This window comes from Bubalus bubalis, chromosome 11 (genome assembly GCF_019923935.1).
Source record: "Bubalus bubalis isolate 160015118507 breed Murrah chromosome 11, NDDB_SH_1, whole genome shotgun sequence".
Taxonomy (NCBI): domain Eukaryota; kingdom Metazoa; phylum Chordata; class Mammalia; order Artiodactyla; family Bovidae; genus Bubalus; species Bubalus bubalis.
The window spans coordinates 84,952,049-84,966,748 of NC_059167.1; the positions used below are offsets into that span (position 1 = coordinate 84,952,049).

Consider the following 14,700-nt stretch of genomic DNA (forward strand, 5'->3'; position numbering starts at 1 on the left):
ACAACTGAACATGTATTGTGGGAATGTGAACTGATAATGACTTCAGAAACAATTGACGATATTTAATGTAGTTGAAGATGTGCATCTGACCCAGAAATCCCATCACTAATTATGTGCTCTCAAAACTCACCTGTGAACAAGTATATTCAAAACAGAATTGTGTGTAACAGCTATAAAGTAGAAATCACAATGCCCATCAACAGGAAAATGAATATATAAATTATACTTTGACCATACAGCCAAATATCAAACAGCAGTAAAAAAAAGAAACAACAACAACAAAAGCTGAGTTATTTATTCCCATCAATTATGTTTTTGGGTAGAGCTGCTCAGAAACAGAATACCAAATGGAAAAAAAAATATGCAGAAAGAATGCATATTGCATGATACTATTTATATAAAATATGAAACTATAAAGTCAATTCAATGAACTCCCTATGCATATGTGTATAAATAGGAATGGTATGAAAACATGAATGAATGATAAGCATCAAATTCAGGATTGTGGTTACCTCTAGGGAAAGAGCTACACAGAGGCTCCATTTCTACTTGTGATGCTTTATTTTTAAAATCTGAAGCAAATGTGGAAAAATATGTTATGCTTGGTGGTGGATACAAGGTTTTATTTGAGATACTATTCTACCTACATTTCTGCATGTTGAAATATTTCAAGATAAACAAAGAGAAGAAAGAAGTCAACTCTCTGAAAATTCAAGTTTAGAGAGAGTGATATAAGGAATAGTTTCATTGTCTCCTGAAGAGAAACTGTAAAGTGTTTCATTGCCCAAAATATAGGAGTAGTCTATTCTTTGGAGCTTTGGATATATTTTAACTCATTTATTTATCCTTTTCCTCTTTCCAGAAAGGATTTGAGGTAGCTTGCAAAAAAAAAAAAAAAAAAAAAATACATACAATGAGCCAGGAAAACATAAACCTAAGTAGAAAATAAGGATCAAAGATAACAAATACTCCATCAATACTGGTTAACCACAGTCAGGGTGATCAAGTTTCAAACTTGGCTCTGAACTTCTTGGCAACAGTAACCATTCCATCTCCAGCTGACCCATAAAAGCAGGTTAGGAAAACTAACCTTTGTCCTTCAAGATTCAACTTAATATTCTCCTGAGCAGGATCTCTGTGTTCTGGTTTGCATGCTTGCCTTGCTAACTAGCCAGGTTCTTCTTTCCTTTCCTTGCTTCTTCCTTTTCTTTCCTTCCTTTCTTTTCATTCTTTCATTTATATTACTCAGATGCCAAATGCTTAAGATGAAACATGTTTATGAACGCAGGTCCCATGTACTACTTATTGGATGAAATACTCTTGGGTGAGGTTTTTAACCTCTCAAGGTCTCAGTTTTCTAGTGTTCAAATAGGGGCACATGTATATCACAGTGCAGGGAGAATAAATGAGACAATGCATGTAAAGAGCTTAAAATAGGACTCCCGTGGTGGTTCAGTGGTAAAGAATCCGCCTGCCAATTCAGGGGACATGGGTTTGATCTCTGGTCTAGGAACCTCCCACATGCTGTGGGGCAACTAAACCCATGAGCCACAACCACAGAACCTGAGCTCTAGAGCACTCGAATAGCAACTACTGAAGCCCTTGTGCTCTAGGGCCACGTGCTGCAGCTGCCGAATCTGCTCACCTAGAGCCTGTGTGCCACAACTAGAGAAGCCACTGAACTGAGAAGACCCTGCATCACAGTCAAGAGCAGACCCCACTTGCTGTAACTAGAGAAAGCTGGCATGCAGCAACCAAGACTCAACACGGGCAAAAATAAATTTAAAACATTTTTAAAAAGAGCTTAAAGTAAGTGCATGATGCCACCCAATAAGTCTTATTTGTTGTTACGATTATTATTACTCAGTGGAGCATACGAATACCACTGTAGCCCCTACCCTGGAAAGGAATAGATCAGGAGCACCGTGAGGCTTCATGGTCTCCTGCATCAGGCCTTTAGTGGAGTGAAGCTCACAAAGCAGGGAGCCGACCCGGGCACCATCCTCAGACAGCAGCACAGTTAATTAGCCTGAGATCCAACCACACACTTAGCAGCCATCCCCAGACCCAACAACAGCACATGTAACCACCTAACTGCTAAACCATAACCCGGGGGACAGTATCTCCCCAGTTGGCGGATTCTGTACCTTCCTGCTTTTGAGGTGATATTCTGTTTGAACTTGAGATTCTTTATGGAAAAAGGCAATCCTTCAGAATACACTAGCCTTGATAGTCTCAGCCTGTGGGGTGTGCATCTCGCTCCCTTCCTGAAGATCCTGGAAAACCCCGAGCAGAAATGATAACTTGTCGCAGGGATCCCCACTAGCCACAGAGTCCTCAGTTGATTTCAGACACAGTAGACCCAGGTCCCCTTGCCCTTTCCTCTGGGGATTATCCTCACCCTGGAAGTCCAGCAAGCATGGGTTGGGAGAAAGCTGAGTGGCAAGGGATAAGAATGAGATGGGAGGACACAGTCAGTGGGATTTGGGATCAGGCAAAACAAGGATTCAAGTAACAGAAATCACTCAGTGTGTAACAGCGGGGGTAAGCAAGAGGGAGCTCACGTACAAAGGGATGAAGAGACCAAGTGACTAAAGACGGGGCATTAAGGAGTTCTGATTTCAGAAACAAGACAGAACCCCTCTTACTAGGCTTGAAGCAGGTGCTCTGAGTTGAGCCAACCTGTAGGTTTGCCACCAAGCCAGTGAGTGCTGATCTTTCAGTTCCTTAAATGCCTAGGAGGACTGGGGAGAGCCAAGAATGCACGTGAACGTGAAGATCTAGGCTCTTTATCATCAGGGCGGGAGGGTAGGGGGAGGAGAGGCAGCATGCAGGAAGCTAGACAGGTCGTTTATTAAACAGCCAGGCATTCCCCTGCCTGGCCTAGAGTGAGCAACCACTCCGCGCATGCCTGAGGAGTCAGATGTCCTTGCCTCTCCTATTTCCTAGAAGCCCATGAACAAGATACTCTTGTTTTTCATCTCAATGTCACTCTCAAGGTGGGCTCTCGTTTCTATAACAAATAAGACAGAAACCCGGGGAGGGGTCACTGTTTACCAGACAGATGAGAGTTGGTCTGTATGTTTCAATTTGGAGAGATGGAGGATCCTCAGCAAACACTTAACAGTTCTTCCTGTCCCAGGGCACCAAAACTGTGGTTCAACCTGCTTCTAGAAGATGACAAAGAATAGCTTCATTTACTTTGTGGTCACTTTTAAATGCATTATCTCATCTGATCCTCACCATAATCTTATAAGATAAGTGCTATCATGAGGAAACTGAGGTCCAGATGGTTCACAAGCTAAAGTGGGAGCTGAAGTGCCACGATACAAGCCCAGGACAGTGAGACTTGAAAGGCCGTGTTCTGAAACATGGCTTCCTAAACTTGAGGCCTTCCTAAACTTGAGGGTGACCAAGAGCTCTTAAGGACATAGGCCTTTCTTAGTGTAAGCAAAGCAGCTTACCTTCCTTCCCTTCAAGCGTTTCCATAGGACTCTATCTTCCTGTAACTTCTGTTTTCATTTTCCCATATCCTGGTGATCCATACAGCTGCCAGGTGAAATCTGAGCAAATCGGAGAATTCCTATTTATGGACCTGTAAGATTGTGTTTCTAAAGTTGTATCACTTCTGGGTATGGTCATGGGCTCCAAAATCACTAGCATCAACCAGGACAACCCCCTGCTTATATCTTTATATCTTATTTCTCTGTTTGATCTTCAACTGGAATTAGAAAAATTCGAAACTTTCCCTCCTAAATCTCTAATACTTTTGAGATACAGGTACACATGCCTGCCTAGAAAAAGAGCCTCAGAGTAGCCAACAACAGAAAGAGACACCATTCATAGAAGCAGACTTACTGATTAGTCACTGCATTTTACATACATACACTCAGGATCTCTTAAGGCAAACACACTTTCTTCTTGTCCCTGTTTGGACTCATTTTCATATTTTCTGCTCATAGTGACCCCCAGGACTTCCTGTGGTACGCCGAGGATGCATCCTTAGAAGAATGAGGCCTCTTTCTACATAAATAAAGAGAAGGGCTCCTCCTACTCAGCTAAAGAAAAATGTACAATAAATATGACAATTCTGACTGGATTAAGGAGGCAAACACATTTTCCTTTAAACTAATTTATTAATAAGTTTATTCTTCACTCATAAAAAAGAACATATTTTTGGCTTTGAAATCATGACATAAAATAAAGAGGTAAGTAACTAAAAATTATCAGCTGAAAGTAGACAGAAGCAACTCACGCTGAACCATGAGTGAACACTACGTGCTTTGGGCTGTAGCAGGGGCACCAGTCAAATCAAGAACCCGAGACGCAGGGCCCATTCAAGGGCCCTAGAGACTGCTCAGTTCCCAAAGGTTGTTTGGTCAACATATATAGGAATGAATTTTCCCTTTTGCTCTTTCCTTCCTAACCTTTAACTACAAGAACAGTAGGCAATAAATGCTTTGATGCTAGTCTTTCTAGCTTGAAGGAAAAGTTTTGTTGTTGTTTTAACATTTTTTAACACACATATTTTCAACCATCAAAAACATAAAACTAAAAATCTCAATTGTAACTAAAAGCCATTTCTATTTTTGGTCAGTTATCTGCTGTAGGCAAAGCTTCATATAGGAATTTTTATTGCGGATTTCTATAACTGCATCCCTCACAAGCTCAATGAACATCTGTGGCCAAAGTTTCTGCAAAGCTTCATTTTTCATGTTGATTTCCGTGGCTTCCTTCACAAGATCCTCGATATACATCTTGCAGAATTTCTTTTTTTCCTTTATTTCCTATTAGAAAAAGAATATTTTACATTGAATCATAATTAAGCCCCAAACCAAAGCAACAATTAGCTGAACCAGAGAAGCTTGATAATCTATTCTGACCCCACTCCTCAGAGCAGGAATACTTTCCTAGACACTCTGACACAGAGCTCTGCTTGAGTAAAGATAGCAGCTGAAGGCTTCCTTCTTGCCAGTCCACTCCCAGCTCTGTGGGACAGCTCTGTTAAAAATATATTTCTTGGCAACTATGAGAAGAAAACTTCCAGTTGAGCTAATATGAAATTCATTTGCTAATTGTGGGGAGAAATAAAGATTTTAAATTGTATTTAATAAGTGTTTATTTATTGGAATCACTGGAGCATAACTACAATTTCTCTGTTGATAGACCTTCTCTCTCAGTGCAGGCAGTTTCCCTCACACAAGTCAGCTGAATGTACAGATTCACGGCTTCTAATGGTAAATGATACTAACAACATTAATTAACATGAGGTCAGTTAATGTGCATGCATGCTAAGTTGCTTCAGTCATGTCTGACTCTTACAACCCTATGGAATGCAGCCCACCAGGCTCCTCTGTCCATGGGATTCTCCAGGCAAAAAAACTGGAGTGGATTGCCATGCCCTCCTCCAGGGGATCTTCCCAACCAAGGGATCAAACCCATGTCTCTTACATCTCCTGCACTGGCAGGAGGGTTCTTTACCACTAGCACCACCTGGGAAGCCTTGAGCTCAGTTAATATCTATATACAAACACGAAATATCCACACTCTGACTTAATTCCATATTTTAGGAAAGGATGTAGTGATATATTACACTGACTTATGTGACTGAGAATATTTGGACAAAGTTGGGGGGAAGTGTACAAGGAGAAAGAGGACATATATACAAGCCTGGGACCCAGAACTTGGCCTTCAGATGAGACAATGCACCCACTCAACTTCTGGGTCTGGCAGTCTGCAAATGAAAAGTGAAAGTGAAAGTCGCTCAGGTGTGTCCGACTCGTTGCAACCCCATGGACTATAGAGACCATGGAATTCTACAGGCCAGAATACTGGAGTAGTTAGCCTTTCCCTTCTCCAGGGGATCTTCTTAACCCAGGAATCAAACCCAGGTCTCCCGCATTGCAGGCGGATTCTTTACCAGCTGAGCCACAAGGGAAGCCCAAATGAAAAACCTGGGTTCAAAACACAACAGAGGAAGTTTGAGACCTGAGGTAATTGGGACATTGGGCTTGGATTTCATCCTAGAAGCTGAAAGAAAGCCATTTTAATTAATGCAAGAATTTGACACTTAATTTGGCTATTGATACTTTGAGTATTCAGGCACAATGATGGAAAATGCCATAATATATATGGGAAAAAAACATGAAATAGATCAGATAATCAGCATTATAGGGGAAGCAATTCACATAAGTGGATAAGGAAATAAGTAATAAATGTCAATGAGAAAATAGGTTTAACTAATTGAAAAACGATCTACTAAAACCTCCAACTCAAATCAAAATAGCAAAATAATTTTTAAAAAGTTAAATTTAAAATATCAACAAATACTGCCCTTAAAATCTACTATGAAGGTTTATAGTAACAAGGAAAATGCTTACACTATAATGTTAAGTGGAAAAAGAAAAGTACAAAATGAAATTTTGATAGAGGTTGGGTTATATGAGTATATGTATTTGTCAAAACTTAACAATTGTATACCTAAGATTTTATTTCATTGTATATAAATTATGCCTCAAAATAAGAAACTATATGAATTACTGAACTCTAATGATCTGCTCCTTGCAGTCCAAGGAACTCTCAAGAGTCTTCTCCAACACCACAGTTCAAAACCATCAATTCTTTGGCGCTCAGTTTTCTTCACAGTCCAACTCTCACATCCATACATGACCACTGGAAAAAACCATAGCCTTGACTAGACGGACATTTGTTGGCAAAGTAATGTCTCTGCTTTTCAATATGCTATCTAGGTTGGTCATAACTTTTCTTCCAAGGAGTAAACGTCTTTTAATCTCATGGCTGCAGTCACCATCTGCAGTGACTTTGGAGCCCAAAAAAATCAAGTCTGCCACTGTTTCCACTGTTTCCCCATCTATTTGCCATGAAGTGATGGGACCAGATGCCATGATCTTCGTTTTCTGAATGTTGAGCTTTAAGCCAACTTTTTCACTCTCCTCTTTCACTTTCATCAAGAGGCTCTTTAGTTCCTCTTCACTTTCTGCCATAAGGGTGGTGTCATCTGCATATCTGAGGTTATTGATATTTCTCCTGGCAATCTTGATTCCATCTTGTGCTTCCTCCAGCCCAGCATTTCTCATGATGTACTCTGCATAGAAGTTAAATAAGCAGGGTGACAATATACAGCCTTGACGTACTCCTTTTCCTATTTGGAACCAGTCTGTTGTTCCATGTCCAGTTCTAACTGTTGCTTCCTGACCTGCATATAGGTTTCTCAAGAGGCAAGGAGATCAGCCCTGGGATTTCTTTGGAAGGAATGATGCTAAAGCTGAAACTCCAGTACTTTGGCCACCTCATGTGAAGAGTTGACTCATTGGAAAAGACTCTGATGCTGGGAGGGATTGGGGGCAGGAGGAGAAGGGGACGACAGAGGATGAGATGGCTGGATGGCATCACTGACTCGATGGACGTGAGTCTGAGTGAACTCAGGGAGTTGGTGATGGACAGGGAGGCCTGGCGTGCTGCGATTCATGGGGTCACAAAGAGTCGGACATGACTGAGTGACTGAACTGAACTGAACTGAATGATCTGCTTGCTAAATCATTTAGGGAGAAGCATGGTAATGTGTGCAATTACTTTGAAATAAATTTAAAAAATAAGATGGATTATTGATGGATAGAGGATGGGGAAAAGCATAGATAAGTGATAAAGCAAGTACATGGTACAGTACAGTACTAACAGTAGAATTTAAGTTTGGGGAATAAATGTTTACTGTAAAATTATTTCAACTTTGTCATATATTTGAAATTTTCATTAAAAAGTTACAAAAATATATTCAATATTAATGAAAGGAAATATACTGAAGTGTCATTAAGATTGTCTTAGGGTAGTGGGATGAGTATTTCTACTCCTTTTTTCTACTTCTCTTCCTTTTCCAAAGTTTTACAGTTTATAAAACAAAAAATAAATGTTTTGGATTCTTGATTAATTAACAGAAGTTAACAACGAGTCCCAATTGTCACTAACTTCCTCTAACAGAGGCACATTTTGGAAATTTTCTTATGACATATAAGTTTTCTCTAAATAATCACCATTCAGGGGTCAACATGCTGATCTGATTTGATTTAGTTCATGTGCTAAAAGCAACAGGTCATGCATTGACCTATCATAAAAATATGCACAGATTCCGATGGGCAATAAATAACAGATGGTTCCAGCTGGTGACTTCCCTGGTGAACCAAACTTCACTAACTCTGAAATATTGTCTGGGACCTAGTCATGTGCACTAAGTTAGCTTATCAATGAGAACAGCATTTAGCTGCTCCCTTTTAACACTCAGTAAATTTGGGAAACAAGGAGAATACCAGGAAGAAAGATAAGTGTGAATCACTGGAGATCAAAAACTAAAACAAGCAATATTTTGCAACGAGCAATGTATTTACATAAGTAGAAGACCTCTCTTACAGACGTCTAAGTTTCTTAAAACATGATTTTGAATTTTTAAAAAGTTTCTAGCAGTAGGACCAGAAAATTTTTATAGTAATAAAGGATAAGAAAAATATAAAGATATTTAAATGATTTTTGTTAAATAATTTATATATAATACAAATTAAACTTTTCTAATTGGCATAGTGCAATTTTTGGTGCTTTACAATTTTGTGCTAGTTTCTTTCATGACTTCTTTATAAACATGTTGATACAGAATTGTATCTAATATATACTAACCCTTAATTAGTAAATGTGTTTGAGAGCATCTTTGCTTCATCATTTCTTCTCTCCACTAAGCCAATTACTCTGCATCTTCATGCAGTATACTCTAAAACTCATTAGGTGTCTGCCAGCACAACTCATTCTGCATGTACAGAATGATCCTCTTAAGAGCACATTAGAGATACTTCTCTTGCCCTGACCTGTCAAGAAGTTGCTCCTCTTTGAATAATGCTTTTTCCATTCTCAAATGCTTTCACACATCATACACTTATTCTTTTTCTATCCCTGTAGGGGGTCATAAAACAAGTATTTCACAAGTTCAATCCTGATGAGATGAACTCTACAATATTGTTTATGTTAGTTCATTGAACTAAAATTTTATTGTCATGAAGATAGAAAAAAGCAGGTCATGGTAGACTTGTTATAGAGTTATTTTAACAATAATGGTACTTGTATAGGAATTTAATCCATATCTCCATTTTATAAACGGGACTCTAAGGTTAACAAAGGTTGAGAGACTTGTTCAGGATTAGCCATCATCTACTAATACCTACCTGGAGAAAATGCTAATTTAGCTCTTGAAGAACCTGCAGTCTAGTTGGAGAGATATCCTACACACATTGAAAGCTTAACTAAAAGAAAGGAAACAGTACATGAGTGCTGGATGAGATGTGTAGACAGCAAATACCACCAGTGTTCAAAGAAACAAGAGCCCTTTGTGCTGGGGTGGTCAAGACGACTTCAGGAAGCATTCAGGATAAACTGAAAGGAGCCAAGGCCAGCAATCAGAAGGCCTGAGTCCTAGAGGCAGTTCAGTCAGGAATTCACTATCTGAGCCTCAGCTGTTCACCTAAGTTTCCAGTTTTCCTCAGCTGTCTAATAACAGGATTGGATTCTTTAAAGTCCCTTTCAGCTTTCCATCCATCTTAAATCTTTTTCAGAATGAGTCAGGACCTTGGATGAACACCTACCAAGCAACAGAATTATACGTGTCATATGTATAGTGAAAGGGGCGGCTTATCCTGATTTGTGAGAAACTTACTTCAAGTAATTCCTTCAACAACTCAAGATATACAGAGGAGAGAGAATCAGCACTTTGTGTTGCAGTGATTAAAACATCTTTCAGGAAGTGGGGAATGCTACATTGTGAGTCAAGAGAAAGTGATTAACGACCAGGACAAGGTCTTTCAGGTAATAAACAAGTGGTGGAATCATGGGCTCAGATCCAAATCTCCTAATGGCATATTATTCTTTCCAAATGTTATGTGGCTTCAGATTTTATTTTTCCCTTTGATACTTCTCAAAACAGGAGTCAGCATTGCTATCTTTACTTCTTGATTGCTTATTTACCTCTCAAACCACTTTAATCAAGACTCTGCTTATATGACTCCATGGAAACTCTTCCTGTTTTTTTCAAAAAATGACCTCTATTGCCAAATTTATCAAAATTTCTCCCTACAGTTTGTGCCCTTGGAGGGGTGGGGGTTAGAAAATCATAGCCTACCGAATCACGGTCATATTTTCAACTGTTTTTTAAGTGAGAATTTTAAAGTTTGCTTTTCATATTTGGGTTTTTATTTGATCTGGAGTTAATTTTTTAAATATGGTTTTTAAGAAAGTACACCATAGTAGGGATATGTATTTCTGATCTGATATTTCATTTCCTCAATAGCATTTATTAGCTAGTCTGTCTGTACTAGTCAACAATACCTGATATCTGTACAAAGTTTTCCCACAAACATGGGATAGTTCTGGCTATTTTGTCCATGGATCTATGAATCTATTCCTATATGGCCTCAATTACTACAGCTAAAAATAGTACTTCATATCTGGTAAGGCAAGTTCTCTTCACTTATACTGTTGTGTTATTTTAAGTCCTTTGCTCTATCAAACACCTTTAGGATCAACTGATTAAGTTCTACAAATAACTTTTCTAAATTTTTATTAGAATTGCCTTATACTGATGGATTTAGGAACAACTGACATCTTTACTATGTAGAAGGTTTCTGTTCATAAACATAAACCATCTATTTAGTTCTTCTTCAGTGTCTTTCAATAAAACTTTATAATTTTCTCTGTGGAAGGCTTGTACATATTTTAAAGAAAGCTGAGCACCAAAGAATTGATGCTTTTGAACTATGGTGTTGGAGGAGACTCTTGAGAGTCCCCTGGACTGCAAGGAGATCCAACCAGTCCATTTTAAAGGAGATCAATCCTGGGTGTTCATTGGAAGGACTGATGCTGAGGCTGAAACTCCAATACTTTGCCACCTGATGCAAAGAGCTGATTCATTTGAAAAGACCCTGATGCTGGGAAAGATTGAGGGCAGGAGAAGGGGATGACAGAGGATGAGATGGTTGGATGGCATCACCGACTCAATGGACATGGGTTTGGGTGAACTCTGGGAGTCGGTGATGGACAGGGAGGCCTGGCGTGCTGCGGTTCATGGGGTCGCAAAGAGTCGGACACGACTGAGCGACTGAACTGAACTGACAGTGTTTATTGTCATGGTAAATGGTATATTATTTTAAACTTATTTTTGAATAAGTAACACAACCTATACGGGATTGTTGGTCCCTTTTCTCACTGATTTCTAAAAGTTCCTGATAATTTAGGGAGATTAGTTGCAAATTATTTCTTTCGTTTGTTTTTTGTCATTGCTTATTTTATCTCTCTGAAGGTCTTTCTGATCTCAGTGCTGCACATAAATCTTTCATGGTTTTTTGTAGATATTTTACCCTTTCATTATAAACTTCAACATCTCTGACTCATTTAGAATTAATGCGGATGTAAGTATAAAGTCTGAATCCAGCTTTTTTTCCCCCTTAATTCCGTAGTTATTTTCAAATCACTACTGGGATAATCCTTCTTGATTTGTTTGAGATTATTCTTTATCATATAATAAATTTTCTTTTTTATCTAGATGTACATTTGAATTTTCCATTCTATCTCATTAGACTATCTTTCCATAAACACCGTGTTTTAACTGATAAGATCATAATACGTCTTAATTTATCTAGTAGTGCTAGTTTTCTCCCCATCATTTTTCTTTTTCAGAGTTTTTATGGTTACTTATGTTTATTTTCCCACAGGTACTGTAGGATCAATTCAATGAAAAATTTTTGGCTTCTTATTGGGATTATATTAAATTTTAAATTACTTTAAGGAAAACTGACTTTTAAAAATTGGAGTTTGGTTTCTTCCCACTGCTGTGTTGAAGAGAATCAGCCATACGTATACATGTATCTCCTCTTTGTTTCGATTTCCTTTCCGTTTAGGTCACCACAGAACACTGAGTAGAGTTCCCCTGAGCTACACTCTCCCGACTTACTGATTTACATTATCCCTGCATATGTCTATCTCCTCCATCAGAACGTGAGATTCATGAGGATAATAACAACGTCTTCTTACAGTCCAAGTATTACACGTGACAGGTGCTCAATACATGACTTTTGAATGTAAGAAAGGATAACTATAAAGATGACTTCAAGTAATTCATTTCAAATATTTAAAGAGTTTTCATAAGGAAGATATTTTCTCTGTTTCTTACATAAGGCAACATCAGCATCACTAATTCAAAGTTATTAGGAGGCAGCTTAACATGGGTAAGAATTTCTCCACTGTTGGAGTTGCTCAGTGATATACAACTACCTCATGAAGCAGTAACCTTTCATGCGCTAGAATTTAAAGCAGAATCTTTTCAAAACATCCTTCAGGATGCTATAAAAATATTGTTGCATTGAGTTAAATGCTTTTCAAAGTATAATCTTTAGAGGCCTATGGGTTCCAAAGAGATTCTTCAGGTCTGGGAATGAGGTGAGGAGAAAGGAAAAGAATAGAAGATCCAATCAAACAGAGCTCTGAACCCCATCTACAACAGGAGCAACTCTGCTGTTTTGCTTTCTTTTGACATAATAAGTTTTCAGCTACAATATAGTTTGAATAAAGAATCTCACAACCATTATAAAACATTTGAAAAATATTTGGCCAATACACACTCACACAGCCCCCTAAACCCCTCAAAAACTCTTGCAGAATTTTAACATCTTATTTTTATATAGATGGCTTGTTTCTTCACCTTTCTCTGATTTCCATCAAGGCACACCTGCATGGTTCTCTTCTTTATAACTCTGCAGTCCCCTAACACAACATTCCCTCAAAAAACTTCTGAACACATACAGGAGTAAAGAATTGGTTCTAGCCTTTCTGTCTAAAAGACTATAGTGGAAACAAAATAGGTTAAAACTATGTGACTAAGAACACAGAAGCTAATGCTGTAGGAGAATAAAATAGTGAATTAAAACCTCAAGGACCTAGGCAAAGAGAACCGAAATGGAGGTTCTGTTGTGTCTTCTGCCAGTCTGGCACAGGCTAGGAAAGTACTCAGAGCAAGTCTATTCCAGTTTTCTTAATTCAGAGATCTGAATCCTGGTCCTACTTCGGTCTAAATTTTTGGTACCTATTTCTTTTGAATATTTCTTTTCTGCTTAAATATATTGAACTAAGGGCTCTACTTCTCCCTAATTCCTTGGTGCCTACTGCCCCCAGCTCTGGATATGAGGCTGACTAACATTCCAGATTTTAAAAAGGTTATCTTAAATGAGTAGGAGAGAAACATATAACTCCCAAGTCTCAAGCCATTTGGAATTTATCCAGGCACTAAGTTCCCAAGATAATGGTAGTTTTACCTCTAGCTTTTCAGTATAGAAGTCCCTCGTGGTATAATTCAGTGTAGCACGATTTGTGTTTTCTCCCACAAGTCTCTTGCTATCATTATTTTCTTCACTGACAATACCAGGTTTTTTCCCTTTGGTTTCTAGAAGATATTGGAATTGCTTCTTCCTGTAGAAAGATGGTAAAGAGACTTAGATAGTTACTTATCCAATTGGTGAAAATGTCTTTTCTGTTGATTTTTGAGGGTGGCATATGTTTTTTTGAATATCTGTTTTATGAGTTTGAGTTTTTAAAGTCAATTCACTACTCCAATTTCTCTACTAATTAAGTTATATAACTCAAATTCTTTTGTTTCACTACCAATCATCAACAAAGACATGTCTCAAGCATTTCTAAAATGAAAAAAACTGTCTTTAAAAAATCAATATAAAACTTAAACAACACAGAACACACATACAAAAAGCAATGAAACACACAGTACGCCAAACTTCCATAGTCTTAATATCCCATGAAACATGTTAGTTACACATCTTATAAATCACAAAAAATAGTTCATAATTTCATTATGCAGCTCAGTAGTATCATCCATAGCTACAAATGGAATGGAATACTGGTTTAAGTTTAGGAAAAGCAGAACGAAAATACTTCTAGCTGTTAACATATCAAAGGCAAGATCTCAGCAGGAGGCAAATAATGAAACAGGAAGCTTCGTTTGATCATGAAGAACATAGACAGTGTTCATAGTATCACCTGCAGACCCACAAGCCTCGAATTACAGACGACAGCAACTTATCACTCATGAAGGTTGCTTTCTGGTTTCTACCACTTAGGGTGTCTCTCAGGGAAGTGATGTAACTACTATGAACTGTGAACTGAAGACTGGGAGCAAAAAGGGAATATATCTTTTAGAAAATGTCTTCATTTTTCCAATTTAATAAGAGTATAACACAGTGATTTAAAAAATTATAAGGAGTACATATTTTGAAAAGTATGAAGAAAAAGCGTAAAATCATCCATAAATATATAACATATAAATCTATATAAATCAGTAACATTGTTCACATTAGACATATTTCCTCCTAGACTTTCTCTGTGAATTTTTGTAAAAAGTTAAGATCATACTAAACATCCAGGTTTGTATACTGTTTTTGCTTAATGCTATATAATAAGCATTTTCTGTGTTATTAAAATTAATATTTTAATAAATGAATAAAATTTAATTGTGATGTAGGTCAATTTATATGATCAATCTCATTTACTGGATATTTTGGTAGCATAATTTTCTCACTCTTATAAAGAAGAAAGTAATATAGATATTTATCTATACTTATTTTATTGATTTTTAATTATGAAAGCAAT

At 37.8% G+C, this 14,700-nt stretch overlaps 1 protein-coding gene across 5 annotated transcripts in view; it reads right to left on the reverse strand.

Annotated features, from left to right (window-relative positions):
* Positions 1 to 4,116: 4,116 nt before the first annotated feature.
* Positions 4,117 to 14,700, reverse strand: part of LRRC49 (leucine rich repeat containing 49) — a 160,953-nt gene continuing 150,369 nt past the window's right edge. For all 5 annotated transcript variants that reach the window (XM_025296222.3, XM_025296220.3, XM_025296221.3 and 2 more), the window contains 2 exons: positions 13,356 to 13,509; positions 4,117 to 4,787 (listed from right to left, as the gene is read on the reverse strand). In XM_025296222.3, the coding sequence (XP_025152007.2) occupies positions 4,584 to 4,787; positions 13,356 to 13,509 (358 nt within the window). In that variant the 3' untranslated portion in view covers positions 4,117 to 4,583. The remainder of the gene's footprint in view (positions 4,788 to 13,355; positions 13,510 to 14,700) is intronic.